The following is an 18,659-nucleotide window of genomic DNA, read 5'->3' on the forward strand; positions in this document are numbered from 1 at the left end:
GAACTGTAGCATAGCTCTCCTTTGGTAAAAAAGGGGAATGAGGCCAGAAGGTTAAAACAGGCATCATCCACTTTATTACCTCATTCTGAGGAACCATTACTGTTGGAGAGAGCACAGATGTGACACTACACTGGGCTAGCCTGAAATTCAATACCCACATCATAATCTAATTTCTGCTGGTCCACATTTTGCCCACTGTCTCTGTGATTCTCTGAATACAGTCTGTCTTCAATAATTGCTGTCCAATCTTGAATATGGAGATTAAACGAAAAGGTGAATCTGTTTCTTTGCTGCCATCAAGGGATAAATGCAGCATATTGTACGCTATAATACAAGGCAACATACACCCAACATGCATACTTGCACATCTCCCAAATATCTAGAATGCAGATGATATCATGTTATTGTATTGAACAAAGAGATGTATTAAAAAGGAAAAACAAAACAGCAACCCCATGAAGAGTGAAATATGGCACAAACGAGAAACAGAGATGAGCAGTGGAACCATGGATGTGGGTTCATTTATAAGATATTACTTTGCATGGATGCCCATTCCTTAAGAGTTAGCAATGCTGTTCTTTATACTTGTGAAGCCTGTGGAAAAGGACTGGAGTCAAACCGGTGCCCTGACATGATTAATGGCTCTGTAAGTTGAAGCGAAATCCGTAATTGTGCCAGCTGTATATTTCTCCCATTTAAATGACCAAAAAAGGGCCTTTCATCTCCTTAACAACTAGTGCCCACATGGGGTTGGTTAACTCAGGCCCTTTCAAATGTTTTTATGCAGCTGAAAGTCACTATTTTTCTGCAGAGATAATACTTATGCACAGACATTACCTTTATGCTCAATTAATCAAGCCAGTGTTCACACGATACGAAACGGTTTAAGAAAATGGTCTAAAAACAAACCTTATTTGATTGTGAAGTATGTGGAGAGAGCTTATTACGAGAGAAAAACGCAACACACATTAGAGTGCCTAATATGTGCCTCCTTTGCATAACATGGGTCAGAGGGCAACAGGCATTAAAGCATAACACAGGAAACACTTACAGGCCTAGTGGAAACTCATTACCAGAATGCACTCAGACATTACCACAATCAACAGCCCAATCACCACTGCTGTATGAACAAGTCTTTGACAATTACATAGCTCCAATTGGCAGCCCTTAGAAAATGCAGTACCATTGGACCTAACAAGGTTATTAACTCCAATGATAATTTCACAGTAACAGAATGGTAAATGGAACAAAAATAAATTGAGTATGAAGTGTCAAATAAACAAATACACACATGCATACATATATAAATACATGTGCACATGCATACATGTATACCATGTATCTGTATTTGCTCATCGTATTTAATTTGTTCATCAGAAACGGTCCTAAAAACCCACACTTCTTGCAGAACAGGGCGCTTTTCACAACTGAGACAGTGTTCTTTGTGAAGAGTAAACAAATAAATATAGTTTCCTAAACTAAATGAAAATCAAACTGCAGATGTGTAACAGTCAAGAAGATGGGGACTGAGGTGCATCTTCAGTTTTCATATTCCACAGCAACTGGATAGGGGAAGCGAGAGCATATTTTGACAGTTTTGTTGGGTTGAGTTATTGTCAGTTAAAACAAATTCCCTGACATAATTAGTGTGGTGATAGCAAAAGGTAGTTTCAGCATTTTTCAAAAAAACTGTAAATATGATCACCAACAGCACTTTATGTAAGTATCATCAATGGTCTATAGAAGTTGGCAACATAATCCAACTTGTCCTTGCAAGAAACTTCAACTGACTGCAGCTGAGACACATGCACATATATACATAATTATGAGTCATGCAAACCTGAGCTTCAGACAGAAAACATCCACTAAAACGCTACAAGTCTTCGAAGACAACAAATACATTAGTGATCCTATATACAGCTGGATCTTGGATGAGTGCCCATAAGACATTCAAGATTTCTTTCCCGCGTAGAGGGTAGAGAGGAGACAGCGAGTCAGAGTTGTAGAATCTGTGAAATTCTAGTCTTTCACATCCAACCACCAACTCCAGTCATCAACCCCAAGTTTAAAACTGATAACATATGAACAAGCCATGCTCAGGACAGTGGAGTTTCCAGACCACTTTAAATCCCATATTCAGAGGCTTTTGAATATATAAAGATGTATTATTTCCTATTTCACTTTGACTGCGCTTTGTTTTAGCAACATGAAAAGAGGATAGGGAAGGGAGAGGGTAAGGGATTAAAATGTATATACCCACCATTTCCCAGTAAAAAATATCAAGGCCATAAAAATGCCTGTTTACAATTCTTTTGAGAAGGCAGCTTTACTCATAACCCCAAAATAAATTCCTAGTAAACAAAACTGTGCCAGTAGTTTTGGAACATAACCCAGACACGCTAATTATGACTGAAATGAAAGAAAGGAAGTAGTTGGGCTGTGTAAAGAGATTTAAACAGTCACGGTTTGTTTTGCACTTGCTCGCAACGATGCGACAGCGTTCCTCGCTCTCTTTCTCTCTCTTTTTTGTCTTTGAATGAAGCACTGATCCCCATTGATACTTAACACCCTTCCATTTGTTCATTGGCACAGTAGAATTAGACTGATTTAAGCAAAAAGCACCTAATAAAACTCACTCTGCCTTTTAGTGTTATGGTTACACAGTACTTCAGTGTTTGAATCTTTATCATTGTGATATCAGTGCGTAGGAAAGCACAGAATAGGAGTATATTTTATTCCTGTCAGATTACAGTCATACCAATCATATTATTAAGGGATGAATTCAGTTTAAATGGTCATTTTTATGAATGGCTGCACACATATTTTACATAGACATTTTCTTAGTGTCTTTCTTTTTTCTGTGCAAAATGATCTTGCCTTTAAAAAATATAGCTACCTACCCTAAAACATTCTAGTTTCAGAACGCTTCCAGGGATTAACTGATTTACTATTTTCCATATTAGAAAGCTGAAGTGTTTGTGGAAGTGATTTTCTTAAACTATTTTTAAAGGAATTTGTCTATCTCTGATGTCTTCTTGATACATGTTTGTTGATTAGCATAAACTGCCAATTTCGCAAACTCAATCTGACTTTTAGATATGATTTAAAACTATTAAAGGCATATTTCATTGCAGAATTGCAATAGAAAAACTATGCTCCGGAGCTGAAGCAGGAATACAATGTATATTGAGGGAAAACTGGCTAGGAATTATGAAGGAATATGGCATGATGTATCCAATTTCCCTAGCCATTTGGTTCTTATTAATTATTAAACTGTCACTCCAGATACAAAAAAAACAATAGTACAACCACAAATACTCAGTTGGATAGCTCCTTGAAGACATCACATGCATGAGGTGTGGAGCTATTTTTAATCCAATTTGCACTTACTGTAGCAGAGGCCTTTCCTAAAATAAGGCACAGCTCACCACAGTCAAGTTAAGAGGCTTCCTTATTCTTGTCTTTCATTAGCTTAACTGTGTTTTCAGATTCGCTGAAATAAAGGTACTTAACACCGAAGAACCACAACTTGCTGCTTCTGTTTTTGTTGTTGTTGTTGCTGCTGAACTTGCCTGGCATAACAGAGAGACTGAGTTTCTGGATTAGTGCTTTTCTAAATGGTTTCTTACATTCTTGCTTGCGGGAACTTTTGTAAGATGAACCACTTCTGTTCCCATGCCATTATGGTGCTTCAGTTTTAATTTGTAGTTTGCCTCCTGACATAACAGCCCACCCCCACCCCACCCCACCCCTAAAAAAAAAAAAAAAACTTTGGGAGGCCTAAGCAAACCCAAAGTCATTATGAAAATAAGATGTAAGCAAAACAATGCATTGGTTCTTTGTAAAACAAAAGCCGGGTGAAAGGCCCAGCCAGAGCAAATGCCAGGCGATTCCAAAGAGGAAATGTAGGGCAACCCTCCCTCCCGCAAACCCTTTCCAATTGCAGAGCCATGATATGGAATTTAACAGGGCTGTCAGGTCCGTAATGAATCTCAGGTAAAATACAGAATGGGCTGTCTAGTCAATTAATGTGTTGGCTGTGTCCTGGACAGTCCACTTTGAAAAGCGCTGCTAACCACATGAAGAGTCTAAATAGAAAAACCCAGGTGTCATCCAGGTGGCAACTTGAAGGAGGATACTTTAAAATCGAATTCTAAAAGCAAGAGAAATAGATTTTTTGGTGCCAACTTGCTCTTGTCTGCTTAATTCACTATCACTTACCCATGTGAACACTGGGAGCCAGACACCTGTCCATTAGTGTCGTATTTCAGTTTGGAGTGTTTTGGCAAAAACAAATCAGCGAAGAGCACCCCCTCATCTCACATTTCCTCCCTCTGTATGACCTCCGAAATGTGTGCATCTCTACATACTCCATTCCGAACTTGGCTCATGCAAAATATGTAAAGCACTGTAAGATGTCATGAAAACACTCCAGTGCATATTCCCAACCATGAACTGAAACAATGCCCTCTAGAGGCTCACTGGGGTGTGTCTGAACTTTCAGTCCCAGTCAATGGTTTATTTTTTGTTTTATTTAACTAGGAAAATCAGAAGCACAGAGACCCACGAGCTAAGCTAGTAATTAATTCCCAATACTGTCTATTAAATCGACACAGCTCTGATAGCAGCACTGTGTTTAATCCCCACAGTCCTGAGCGATGCCCACAGACTGGATTGCCGTATGTGATGCAATCAGACCATTAGGACACATTGTAACCATGTATTTATGAAGACGTACAAGGAAGACTCTTTTTATTTTAGTACCAGAAAAAGAAAGAAAGAAAATAAACTACGCGTTTTTTTGCTGGTCCAAAGTGTAGCGCGCTTTCAAATGATAACCACCAAATCCCACCGTGCTTTGTTTTCTACGGCTGTAAAAATCGCCAAGCAGCAGAGAGAGTGTTAAATATTCACTCGCAATATGCATGGCACTGTCCTAAGGCATATTTCATCATTAGCTCTTAGCAGTTAATCCCCTGCTCCACTGGCTTCTGTTCCTGAAACAATTTAAATAATCTGCATTGTGTCGAGGGTCCCCTACTGTCATCGCACATCAACAGATGAGCCCAGTCAGACTTTTAATGGTTTTCAAGGAAAGGGGAGCAGAATGCTTTCAAAGAAATGGCTTTGTATACTTCTCCCTTAAAACAGCATCAAGTTGCCCTTCGGAGCTGCACAGCAGTGGGATTTTTAAATCAACAGCAGTACGTTTGAAGAGGAGGAGGAAGGGCTTTGCTGTATTGATGTGCTCTCCAAGAAAGAATCAATGGAGTCTTGTGTGGAAGTGAGGGTGTGGCCAACAAGCCAGGATGAGAAACCTTTGGTACTACTACTGTGCCATTCCTACATTTGGCTGTTTAACCATCTCTAGCCCTCGTTTTATTAATTTTTTTACACTAAAAAAAGATGCATATCGGCATCTTCTATTTTGTGACTGAACTTCGGCAGAGATAAAAAGAAAGAAGGGATGAAAGAAAGAAAAGCAAGCCTGTCTTGAGGGGTTCAGTCATCAAGGTTAACTAGTGATCATATTGAACACTTTTCCTGAGCAAGGTCTGTGGCAGTGCATTAGTAGCCCAGCGTGACATCTTACTCCAGTTGGTTTTACTGCAGTGCAACCAATAAAAGTGTTCAGGCATTACTAATTGGGATTAAGCAGTATCAGAAGAACACTAGAGATTGTCTCTAAGTTTACCCTTGGTGTGACACACGTTGACTGTAATTAACAGTTATCCATTGCTGGAATACAGCTGCATGGATCACAAGAAAAAGCAATAAAAACACGCTTTAGTAAAGCCGAGCTGCTGTCATCCAACAGAATATAGCTCCTCAAAACTATAACCACATTTGGTCTGAGGTTGGCCACAATACAGCATGGAAAGCAATCGCCCACATAAACAAAACAGTTTCGAGTTTCTTGCATTTATGTGACATCCTTATGAAAATGCAACAGCGATTTTCTCCAGAGATTTCAGAACCTATTAATGTTTATTGTTCCATGGTATACTCTAGCATCCCGTTTCACAATGGAAACAAATTAGATCATAACCGTGCAGATAAAACTGACAAAGCATGATAGTAACTTTTTGTTTGTAAAACGTGTTCATAGTATGGCATCTCAAACCATATTGGATATGTAGATTCTTGCCTCTGTCCCTCCTCCTCCTTATTATTTATGACAGAAACTGAAGAGGTACATTTGATTAGCCCCTCGGGACTGTGAACTGTGATATAGTATTGCATTGTTTTGGGTCTGTTGCCTCCTTTAAAGGCAGTGACATCATCAGCTGTTGTTTCCAGTGAGACTGCAGTGACTTCAGAGTGGTAGGAAACATTTCAGCATCTGTCATAACCACTGATTAAAGCTGAAGAGAAAATGTTTATTTTTCTCTTTTAATTATTCTTTTGTCATTCCATCCAGCAGGGGGGATGTTTTTTTAATACAGCTTTCTTCAGCGCGGTTTGCAACTGAATGGCACTCAGTTTGGAGTGATAGATAAAGTACTCCGTATGTGGCAAAAGATTTGCACCTTTGTTCTTTTTGCAACTTCTGAAGAAACCCAAATTTAACACTACAGAATCATTCTCCTAGAAAGGCAACATTGCATTAAGGGCAATTCAGCAATGTTGTATATCTACTGCATATGTATATACTTGTACAGTGCAGTGCCTGGCATAAATCTTGCCTACTGGTAAAGTCTGCCTCTCTGCCTTGTTGACTACTAGAGCAGGAATCCTAGAAAGTGCTGCAATACTGGAATGCAAACACACATGTAGTTTAGACTTTGTATAGAATTTTCAAAACTGTATGTCCTGCATGCCTGGAGTTAAACTCATGACCATCCAAATAAAACAACAAGCCAAAAACTCTCATGATTCCCGGAAACAAATCATATTTATAAAAGCCCACTGATGAATAGTCTTAATGATGAATCCGATTACCATTTGCAGTAATTTAATAACAATTTCTGACATTCTTTTCCATTTATTATTAAAAAAAAAACACCACAATACTGGTTCTACATCTTACTCTCCTTGCTAAATTTCCCATGTTCTCTAACATTGCACAAGCCACAATCATCTCTGTGAATAAGCTGCATTATCAATCTTGATCAAAAGAGGCAAACTCAAGCTTTCTAATCACATACTTAAGTTTTCAAAGAAACATACGAATGAAGGGGCAGGGGGAGTAATTCAATCAAACACCAAAAAGTCCCCCTGACTGTGGAAATGCCCAACTCATGGCTTTATACTCTGGAGAAAATCAGAGATTTATTTTTACAGGAAGAGGCACAATAAATTACATTTAATGTTTGACTTAGTCATCATGTAATATGTATACGCATATCGCAGTGGCCAAGCGAATGGAGAAACTCAGAAAATGAAATTCAAAGTATCTGCAACAAGTCCACTTTAATGCCATTTCACAGCAAAATAAATATTAATGAAAATATAGTGTCCAGTGTGAAAAATAAACTATGAAAAGGGGATTCATTTCCATAAAACAGATCAGGGCAGAGATGTAGTATATCCCCATATCCCCAAAGCAATACTTCCTGCATCCCATGAAAAATAATGGAAAATACAACAAATATGTTTTGGAAGTAAAATTAAGACAAACCACAACTCTTTCCTATTCTGATTAAAAAAAACAAAAAACATTTATCATATGTTGTTATGTAATTGGGATTTAATGTATGCAGATAGCAGATTAATAATATACTTAGTTTTAGGATGCTAATATTTCCTTCTAGATCACCGTGAAAAAACAAGACATTAGCCAGTGTAAACAAGCATTTTCTCCAAGTACTGTAAAATAAGAAAATCAAATTCTTCCCATAGAGCATTATGTCAACATGGTTACCAATTACAGGTAATTAACAGGAAAAACAAAATCAGCTCAAAATTGGATGTGAGCAATTGCTCGAACACAGGCAATGACATTAGGGATCAAGTAGATTTTCATAGCAATCACATGTTCATTCCAATTCTTGCCTTGTAAGTTGTAATTTCAGTAGGACTATCACTGAATATCACAGAACGTCCAAAATGGTGACCACCAGTGTGTGTGTGTGTGTGTGTGTGTATATATAACCCAAATACAAGCCCTACCTTTTTCAGCTTGCCGCTCTTGGTGCCAATGAAGGCCAGGGAGTGGTTCTTGTAGACGTACGCAATGACTGAGGTCATTCGATCAGACTCCTCGGAGAACAGAGGGATCCCCCGCACCAGCTCTGATACTCCCAGTGGCGCGTTCATATCCAACCCACAGAAATTGTCATCGATTGTTAAAAGCTGCAGACAAGAAGACAGAACATTTTCCCAAGATTACATTTCTGAGAGTTTTTTTTTTTTTTTTTTTTTTCCTTCGAGGCTCTGCCAGCTTCTAGTTTGGAAGGCAAGTCACACTGGAAAAGAAAAAGCGCTGTATTTTTAAAAAGAAAAGAAAAAAAGGCACAGTCAAATAAGCAACACATCTATAAAAGAAGGTTCAAAGTCTGAACCTATCATTGCACAGCCAGCTGATTTAGGTCTCTTGCTTTGGTCTACTCTTTGAGGCTTTCAACATAAAAGTATTCCCCAACATGTTTCAAAGGGCCCAGAAATGAGCTCTGTGAAGCAAAGTGCAAGTTCAACTAATAATAACAACTACACATTCATGTCTGCATTAGTGTTTCAATCCATTTACATTAATTAAAATCAGCAAGGCATAATGAGCCAAAACCAAACCAAATGAGTTATTTTGCAGATGTATGTGTAGTTACATTTTAATGTACATTTGTGTCTACTAATGAACGCAATGGACCCGTGCCAACAGTGTAGCAAATGGAAAGAACACTGCTGGGGAAAACAGCCAATCCTAACCATGATGCCTGTCACTGTCAAGACTTAGCAGAGCTTACATTTCTCTTTTTTAATGACCATAATTCTAACCAAGGAAACTAAATAATAGATTTTACTTTACAAAAGAGTTACAACTTACAATGACACTTGTTTTAAACCATCTCACAGCCTCTGCCTTTAGAAGGGGCAGCCTTTTCTAGTAATTATTTCACTGGAGAGCTAACCCATCAGTTGAGACAATGGCACTTGCTCTACAGAAACATGGGTTGTGAGGCACAAAGGCTACAGCAACAACACTACTGTTGGTCACCCTGGGGTTTTCAAAAGGACAAAAGCAAAATAAACAGTAGAGGGTTGTGTGCAAAAAGGATCGACTGTTTGATATGAAAGTCGCATCAAAAAAAGAAAAAAGGAAGAAAAGAAGGCAAGTCAGGGCTGAAACTCAAACGATACAGAATAATTCCGGATTTCTACTTGGAAATTGAAACTGGTGATATTTTTTTCTTAATATCTGACCTTTACAAATGCTTTGCTGTCAGACTGAGCTAGGCCCAGTGGACCCTGCCTGCCAAACCAGACTAATGGTGTTCATTTAGAGTGAGGGCCTTGTTAGAAGTGTAGCTACATGATGTATCTGCTTTCTGCAATGTTAGTCTTTCTTATGCTGTCTTACATCATTTGCAGTGGCCATGTATCAGCTCTACGCTAGCTGCTATATTACTGGCTTTTGCTTACTCTTAAAAAAAAAATGCTCCAGCTAAGACTCCATTTGCTTGTCCATGGTGTCTACTGGTTTAAAGGGGTTTCCAGTTCTGTGGGTTTGGGCTAAACAAGCATCTCACTGTGGAAGCCCAACAAGAGGAATCCTTAATGTGGCTACAGGTCATCAGATATATCTGATCAGGTATGAAAGTGACCGCTTACAGATATTCATGATATTGAGCTTTAAGTAGCAAACAGAAGAAAAAGTTGTATCTTCTTACACTTGCAAATGCTATGTGCCTTTCCCTTTAGGATCAAACATTTTATCACTATGCTTTCTGAATAAAAATGTATTTTGTATACTTCCTTATCAATATATATGAACACCTGAATTCTTAAGTTCAATAGGTTTTTTTTCTCCTATGTTCCAAATGAGAGGGAAAGAAGCCCTAATCATAAAATGTCTTAGCTGTGAAGATTAAATACTTATCTAGCCTACTCCTTTCTCTTGATCTCCTGGTTAAAATCTAATGGTCAAAATCTAATGGTCTTGAGTCACTTAGTCACTGTTTATTAGGCAGTTTGTGCACAACTCCCCCACAATAAACAATGCAAATCCCTTCATGTCAAGTCAAAGCCCAGAAGGTCATAAGATCTCATCTCGTACTCAAGACTTCTTCACGCTGAAGATAGTTCTCAATGACTTTCATATAACTTTTAGTATGTTTGGGGTCATTGTCATGCTGCAGAATAAATTTGTGGCAAATCAGATGCCTCCATGATGGTATTGCATGATGGATAAGTATCTGCCTGTACTTCTCAGCATTGAGGAGACCATTCATTCTGAACAAATTTGCAAGGAACCTCCACCATGCTTCACTGTTGCCTGCAGACACTCATTCGTGTACCGCTCTCCAGCCCTTCTGCTAAAGCCATCAGTCCAGAGTACCTGCTGCCATTTTTCTGCACCCCAGTTCCTGTGTTTTCGTGCATAGTTGACTCACTTGGCCTTGTTTCCACGTCGGCTTTTTGGCCGCAAGTCTTCCATGAAGGCCACTTCTGACCAGACTTCTCCGGACAGTAGATGGGTGTACCAGGGTCCCACTGTTTTCTGCTAGTTCTGAGCTGATGGCACTGATGGACATCTTCTGATTGTGAAGGGAAGTAAGCATGATGCATCTTTCATCTGCTGCTGTAAGTTTCCTTGGCCGACCGCTGCGTCTATGGTCCTCAACGTTGCCTGTTTCTTTGTGCTTCTTCAAAAGAGCTTGGACAGCACATCTGGAAACCTGCCTTGAAATTTCTGCCTGGGAGAGACCTTGCTGATGCAGTAGAACTACCTCAGTCTTGCCATGGTGTATGACTTTGGACAGTGAACTGTTTGGCTGTTCCTCACCCAGTTTTATTCCTCCTACACAGCTGTTTCTGTTTCAGTTAATGATTGTGTTTCAACCTACATATTGAATTGATGATCATTAGCACCTGTTTGGTATAATTGTTTAATCATACACCTGACTATATGCCTACAAAATCTCTGACTTTGTGCAAGTGTACCTGGAAGAATTGATGCTGTTTTGAAGGCAAAGGGTGGTCACACCAAATCTTCTGTTCACTCACTTTGCATTTAGTTAATTGATAAATATAATCTATTAACAGGTCTATTTTTTAAAGCATTCTTACTTTAAAGCATTTTTTCACACCTGCCTAAAACTTTTGCACAGTACTGTATTTATGGAGTTTTTGAAATCAAAAGGTACCTGATCAGATTCAGAGATATTCCAATAAGCTATGAATTCTGTGCACATACTTAACGTTAACTGTAAATAAGAATAAAAAAAATAACTTTAAATGTATATTGTCTTCTAAATATTTGTATTCATATTGCAGTGGTGTTATGGTTAGAATGCATTTCCATTAAGGCATAAAACAAAGTGTGGGACATTGGCAGCATGCAGTTGCCATAAGGCTTCCCAAGAAACAAACAAAACAAAAACAGACATTAAAAAAAAAACGAAAAAGTTAATAGCATGAATGTAGCTCTTCAGTCTTAACACTCATGTGACGGCCCTACATCTGTCAATTTCATACTCTGTGTCCCTATGTCTAAACAAATTTACCATAGTATCTTATATTACATCTAAGCCATTCTATCAATGCATCGTCTATGAATGTTTCCCAAAACAAGAGAATAGGATCATTCAGACTGCCTGTAGCTCACAAAGAAGCTGTGTTGTCTCTAATTTGGTAACCAAATATGGTGTGCACTCCAACATAATAACCATGCTAAATAAGCCATCCTTCCTGTTTGTTCTCTTTTATGCTCTCACTGTCTCATCAGACTGTAGGAATATGGATGTTTGAAGGTTATGGATAAGCCAGTATTCTGAAATGCATAGTAATTTAATTGGAATGTTCTGGAAAAAATAATGTAGGAATCCAGTCTATTTTTTGTAACACTGCAGAGAAGAGAGGAAAGCCCCCAGCCTGAAAAAAGAAACATTAAGCACAGTGGTTTAGGGATGTAATTTTAGGAAGGCTCAACATTCAGTGCATGAAACTTCAAAGTGCATAGACATTAGCATGATATAAAAAGTGAGAGAAAAAAAAAAGACTGCACAAACAGTACGAGGAGCAATGCAGCAATCACTGGACTTGATTTTAGCAACGCAAGCAATATTTACCAGAAATGGTTAGCATACCCATACAGAATGAATAAATATTGTAGCGTGTCAGGGGGGTACACCTTCCATCCAGCACTCAGTGCCGTGTTGTAGTGGGAGACGTAGGCCTATATAGTCATGCAAAATATACAGAGAGGTTAATTTCTACATATTTTAAATTGATTATACATTTAAGTATATTTAAAATACATTTAAAATATAAAAATATGAATATATTTAAAATCCCACTTCCGGGCATGATGAGTCGAATGGCCTCCTCTCATTTGTAAACTTTCTTTCTTAAGTCTCTCCCTTCATTATATGCATCCATTAACCCCAGATGGCACAAAGATAGGCCTTGCCTTGGAAGTCCATAAATCATCTGTTCCATCTCACCTGGTTCCTATTTAGTTTTTAGTGCATTATGAATGCAAAGTAAGAACACAAGGTCAACACGAAGAAAGTGCAAAGTGCAGCTGCCAGAGCTTTTTCTTTGTCAGAGCTGCAGCATTTTAAGTGCAATAACATTAGGTTTGCTAAAGCACAGCTGCTTTCTAGCACACCTGGAAAAAAAATGTAACGAACATTTATCATAACCTGCAAAGATGCCAAGGTCATCTAGTATTATTGGAGAATACTCTTCAAAATAACAGCATGTGTGGGTAACTAACTCAGATTTCACATTGCAAAGTGTGACTCTTTCTTCTTCACGGCTGAAATTAGTCAAGTAATACAGCCCTGTCACATCAGCGTTCCCCCTCTTAATGTTAATGCCTTCGGACCATGCAAGCGCAAACATTTTTGTTTGTTTTAATGGAAATGATGCCATCGCTGATCTTTATTACTATCATACATCATACTGAAATAATTACTCAGCTGAATGTCCTATTCTTTTCGATAAGTAATGAACAAATCAGACATTTAGATGAGAAGAAGTTGTTGTTTCTCTCTCTTTGGTCTCGCTCTTGATTTTCTGATATCTCGGGTCTGTCCGCTCGGTGATCCACGCTGCCCTCTATTAAGATCAGCGCGGATGATTGAGCAGCCGCTCTGTGCTCTCCTGCAGCCTGACGGCGGTGTTCCTCCTGTAACAGCTATGAAACGTGTCTCAGAAATGCTCCTGGTCCTTTCTGGCACTGGCACGGCACCATTTCGAGCTTGTGTTAGGTGTATAATCTATAACCACAGCTCGGGCTTGGATTCAGCAGGCTGCAAATGATAAGAGGCTTGCTTGAATCGGTCTCGGAGTGCAGGTCGTTTTGCCCTGTCAGAGTTTGTCAACGCATTTTAAAAACACGAGATGATCAAAGATCTTCACTTTTTGTCAAAACAACAAGATTACAGTTCTTACTGAATCTTCCATGGGGGTCACGCTTGGCACTCTTGGGTATATTTTAATTTTTGTAAGTATTCCATAAAACTAATCCCAAACTTACCCCTCACTCCAATCCCCAAAATAATCATGATATATTTCCACTTAAGTGTACCCAGGTACATACAAGGGTCTCTGTTGTTTCCAATAACTCTGTGAGCCTCTATAAAGCAAATAGGGCCTATATTTGATAACCAAGATCCAAAGATTATTTCCGGTGTTATTTAATGAGAAGCACTCGGTCATAAAAAAAAATAAAAACAGAAAAATGAGGCCTGGGGAGAATCTAGGAAAGATAAGCTTCTATCCATGAACAAGAGTAAAGCTTTTTTATCTTTTTTTGACTGCTATATATTCAGCAAAATACCTGGACCGAGGACTACAATTTAAGGCTCAAAGAGCAAGAGAGCGATAGCAGTATAAAAGGGATGAGAGTGAAATGAAACAGAAACAACCAAGTGCCCTACTTTGTCATCGCTGCACCCGGAGGACACTTTACCAGCTCTCTGTAGCCATTAACCTGAACCTTAACGAGCACTGTAACACTCCACAGTATTTTCTCCTTTATGCGCTACGTTCTCCAATAGCGATGATATGGATGATGCTCTGTAATTTAATACATTTTGTGTTACTCTTCGATTGGTACTGAAGTTGCACAAGCTTAGAGAGCCATTAATACATGCTTAAAAAAGTGAAATTTTTTACTCAATGGGTACTAATAATTAAATCCCTTGATTTGGCTTAAACAGCCCTAGTGGCAATAGAGCGATGACAAACATTCGCTGCAGCTGAAAACTCTAGACGACAGTAAAGTTTAAGGCACATGCACTAGGCCTGCGGGAATGAAGGAAGAACAAAGCATTGTCACAGTAGGCTGGTATAACACAGCTGGCAGAAATCAATTCAGAATGGGCTAAAAATGTGATTTTTATTGCCAAAAACTCAGCCTGAGATCCTTTCACATGCAACGTTGACACAGACATGCAACTCTTCTCTCTTAATCAACAGGACCTTGGAACAAGACACGGGATGGACATATGTCATTTCTTATGATAATGACAGTATAGCTAATAACCACAGAGATGTCTTCAATCTCTCAAATGTTGACTACAGTTTAGAGAAATCTGAACACTCTAGTATTTTCCTAATTTCAAGGAAGCATGTGTAACATGCCCTGTCCAATATCTGTCTTTAGTATTTCTTTCTGACAAACCTTGTAATTGTAAAACAGCAGCAACACAGTTCCAGCTGGTGTATGAGGGAGGGTGGTTTTTGCTGTAGCTGCAGATGGAGACAGACAAAAGATATCTAAATAGTAAAGATAATTTCCAAATGACGGTAAAAAAGGGGTGGAAAATCCAGTTTTCTGATATGTGATGTGATTCTTGAATAATTACTGTATAATGTCATTTTGATGGATTATGACCTTTTCTATATTCTATGTACTGAGATTTAATTACAGTACTGAATAAATGCAGGAGAGAATTCATAATGAGTAAAGAATTACAACCACAGAGAAGTAATTCATTGTCACTGTTAAAAATTACATCTTGGGTGTCGATAAATGTATGCATAGATACAGACATGTATTCCATTTAATTCAAGGGGCATCAGGAAAAATGAAGTGGTGGGACAATGTTTAACTGCATTAGGCATTTTATATTCTATTATATATATATATAAAATAAGACACGTCAAATAGAGATCACTATTCTAAAATGTCTTAATAATGCTCAAGCAAGAATTCCCAAGTTCTGAATAATCTGCACCGTCACATGACGCAGACAAGTCCTGTACTTTGAGGAAGCAGAACTGTGTGATTACCTTTAATTTGTTTCAAAAGTTCAATCATCTGGACTGTTTTTTTTTTTATGTTTTTGATAATATTTTGATAATGACATTTAAAACTTCTTACTTCAACTTTCCAACTTTCTTTTCATGACACATTGTATTCAATTGGCCACAGCTTGTATCACATCACCACATTTGCCCATGGCATATCTCCGTTCGATAACTTTTGATAAAGTTTATGAAATTGGTAGCAAATTACCAATCATAATAACTCAAGAGCCCAAAACTTGTTCTTCTTCAGAAACAAAAGATGGATTGTTGTCATAATAAACTTCACCATTAACTGAAACCTCTATCCATGCACCACAAGAATGCAGAAGCAGAAGAAAGGAAAAAGTATGCTCGATGTGCAGCAGACTAATTCCATAGTACTGTTAATGTAGTTCAAGTAATTTATTTATGAGATGGTAGCCCATGTGTTTGATCCTCTTAAAGTGCAGAGAACGCCAAACAGAAAAGAGAAATATAAGAATGCTGTAAGTAGTGATTACGCACAAACAAAGTGAGCTCTGATCGCTGACAAAACCCTGTTTATTATTCACACACCACGCCGGAAATGTAGGAGTGAATTTATAAATCAACACTACATAAACTGATTATTCCTTCAAATGAAGCCGGCTAGGCGACACTAAATGGCACTGATTGGGGTGATTTAGCCTTTCGACTACAGACCAGCTGCTTGAATTTGTACTGATTGCCCCACTATAGAAAGACTAGAAGGGAAGCAGTGCTCCTGTACAGTGTGCACAAACTCATCTGAACCCCACCCCCATGACTCACTGCAAGGGTAACTAGCCTACAAAATTAAGTCCATTCTACCCCACACAAAGTCTCCAGCACATCCATCAAGTCCCACCTGCAGACATTTTCCTGTTTTCCCAGCATTCCCACTGCAGGAATACAACAAAGATGATCTTGTAAGCCACATTGTAAGTCATATCGAAAATATGTTACTACCTAAAACCATAATAAGACATACACTAGCTCCCCAAAACAAAAGTAACATAACACATAGTCAAACAAACTGTGTAGAGACACCCTAAGCACAGCAATAACAAAGCCTTGTTAAAGACTTCCAATAGATTGCAGCATATTACTGGAAACTGTTTTTAATGAACTAAAATGTAAGTACACTGCCTGCTATGGTGGATGATTTCATTAGACTGTACCGAGCATTTATTAGTATCCTTCCAAGTCGAAATAAAGGAATCAACCTACTGAGCTACTGGGTCTGGTAACCTTTTCCTTTAAGGGGTAGCCTTAATTGGAAGAAAAAAAACATTAAAATAGAGGTTGGAATACTTGAAAAGTGGCACTAGTTATGAAATGTAACTTTCCCCTCTGAATGTGGACCCACCAGCCCACAGTGTCAGCACAAAGCACTCATGATGGCCAACAATACTGGCCTCAATTTCTTAATTAGCAAGTGACTTATTTATTTCTGTGGAAATCAAAATTATTATTGTATAGGCAACTGATAAATGTTTAACAAAAACCTAAATGGATTTTACTTGGTTTTCTTATTTTGTCAGTAGTGCACTGGTGAAATCTTCCTGTCATCTCCTACTCCCTCGGCAGTTAAGCAGTTAGTCAATTATACTGTACATTAAGCATTCCAAAACAGCAACCGAGGTGATTTTGTCTTTTCAGTGTCAGTTTGGGGTTGTTAATACACAATAACTTGAACACAATCCTTGAGGTATTCTGATGTCGTGCAACCCCATGCATTATTTAATATCAGTACCCAGCAGGGACTAACTAGCACAATTCTTGTAAAAAAATCTGTGTGATATTAAAAAAAAGAAAAAAAGAAAAGAAAAAAAAAGTCCTGCAAGTTGCGAGGTGGGGCCTCAATGGATCGAACTTGTTTGTCCAGCAACATCCCACAGATACTCGATTGGATTGAGATCTGGGGAATTTGGAGGCCAAGTCAACACCTTGAACTCGTGATTCATCAGACCAGGCCACCTTCTTCCATTGCTCCGTGGTCCAGTTCTGATGCTCACGTGCCCATTGTAGGTGCTTTCGGCAGTGGACAGGGGTCAGCATGGGCACCCTGACTGGTCTGCGGCTACGCAGCCCCATACGCAACAAACTGCGATGCACTGTGTGTTCTGACACCTTTCTATCAGAAACCAGCATGAACTTTTTCAGCAATTTGAGCTAAAGTAGCTCGTCTGTTGGATCGGACCACACGGGCCAGCCTTCGCTCCCAACGTGGATCAATGAGCCTTGGCCACCCATGACCCTGTCGCCGGTTCACCGCTTTTCCTTCCTTGGACCACTTTTGATAGGTACTGACCACTGCAGACCGGGAACACCCCACAAGAGCTGCAGTTTTGGAGATGCTCTGACCCAGTCGTCTAGCCATCACAATTTGGCCCTTGTCAAAGTCGCTCAGATCTTTACGCTTGCCCATTTTTCCTGCTTCAAACACATCAACATTGAGGACAAAATGTTCACTTGCTGCCTAATATATCCCACCCACTGACAGGTGCCATGATAACGAGATTATCAGTGTTATTCACTTCATCTGTCAGTGGACATAATGTTATGGCCAATATATATATATATATATATACACACACACGCACACATATACACACACAGTTTTCCAAAGTATTCTTCAAGTATAGCCTATGCAATTCAGATCACAAGAAAATATACTTGTATAGCACATCTGCTTTCATATATCACTTAATGAAGGTAAAAAACATTTGATTTGCTTTTTTATAATGAATTGTTTCTGGCTGCCTTTAATAGAGATGACTAGTAGTCATAGTTACAGCATATATCTAAGCGGGCAATATCTATCTCAGCATATCGTCATATTTTCTGTAACTGATGGGAGTCAGGACTAGATCATGGTAAAAAAGCTGTTGTTTTTAACTGCACCAATTCCTTACATTTCTATCACAAATCAATGAAGGCCTCTCTTTATACTATAAACACTTTATAGCAATTGTTTAATATTCCCTGACATTTAATAGGCAACAGATTGCTTTTGCGGTCTGACTCACACAAATTCAAACTGTGGTGAATTAAGCACTTTAAATTGGGTTGTAGAAAAACAGCCAAGCTACACACTGCAATCCTATCTTGTTTACTCCATAACTAATGAAGCACTGTATCATTCCAAAATATTGAATAATTAAGCCATGACAAGTACGATATAAAATGTAATTATAAATCATTGAATTTCACAGAATGGCTTTTCGTGGAAGGTAATT

General features: G+C 38.6%; 1 protein-coding gene across 2 annotated transcripts in view; it reads right to left on the minus strand.

The window, feature by feature from the left end:
* plxna4 (plexin A4) overlaps positions 1 to 18,659 on the minus strand; it is a 289,182-nt gene that overhangs the window by 250,318 nt on the left and 20,205 nt on the right. For both annotated transcript variants that reach the window (XM_066705129.1, XM_066705130.1), the window contains exon 3: positions 8,113 to 8,295. In XM_066705129.1, the coding sequence (XP_066561226.1) occupies positions 8,113 to 8,295 (183 nt within the window). The remainder of the gene's footprint in view (positions 1 to 8,112; positions 8,296 to 18,659) is intronic.

This window comes from Amia ocellicauda, chromosome 5 (assembly GCF_036373705.1).
Source record: "Amia ocellicauda isolate fAmiCal2 chromosome 5, fAmiCal2.hap1, whole genome shotgun sequence".
Lineage (NCBI taxonomy): Eukaryota > Metazoa > Chordata > Actinopteri > Amiiformes > Amiidae > Amia > Amia ocellicauda.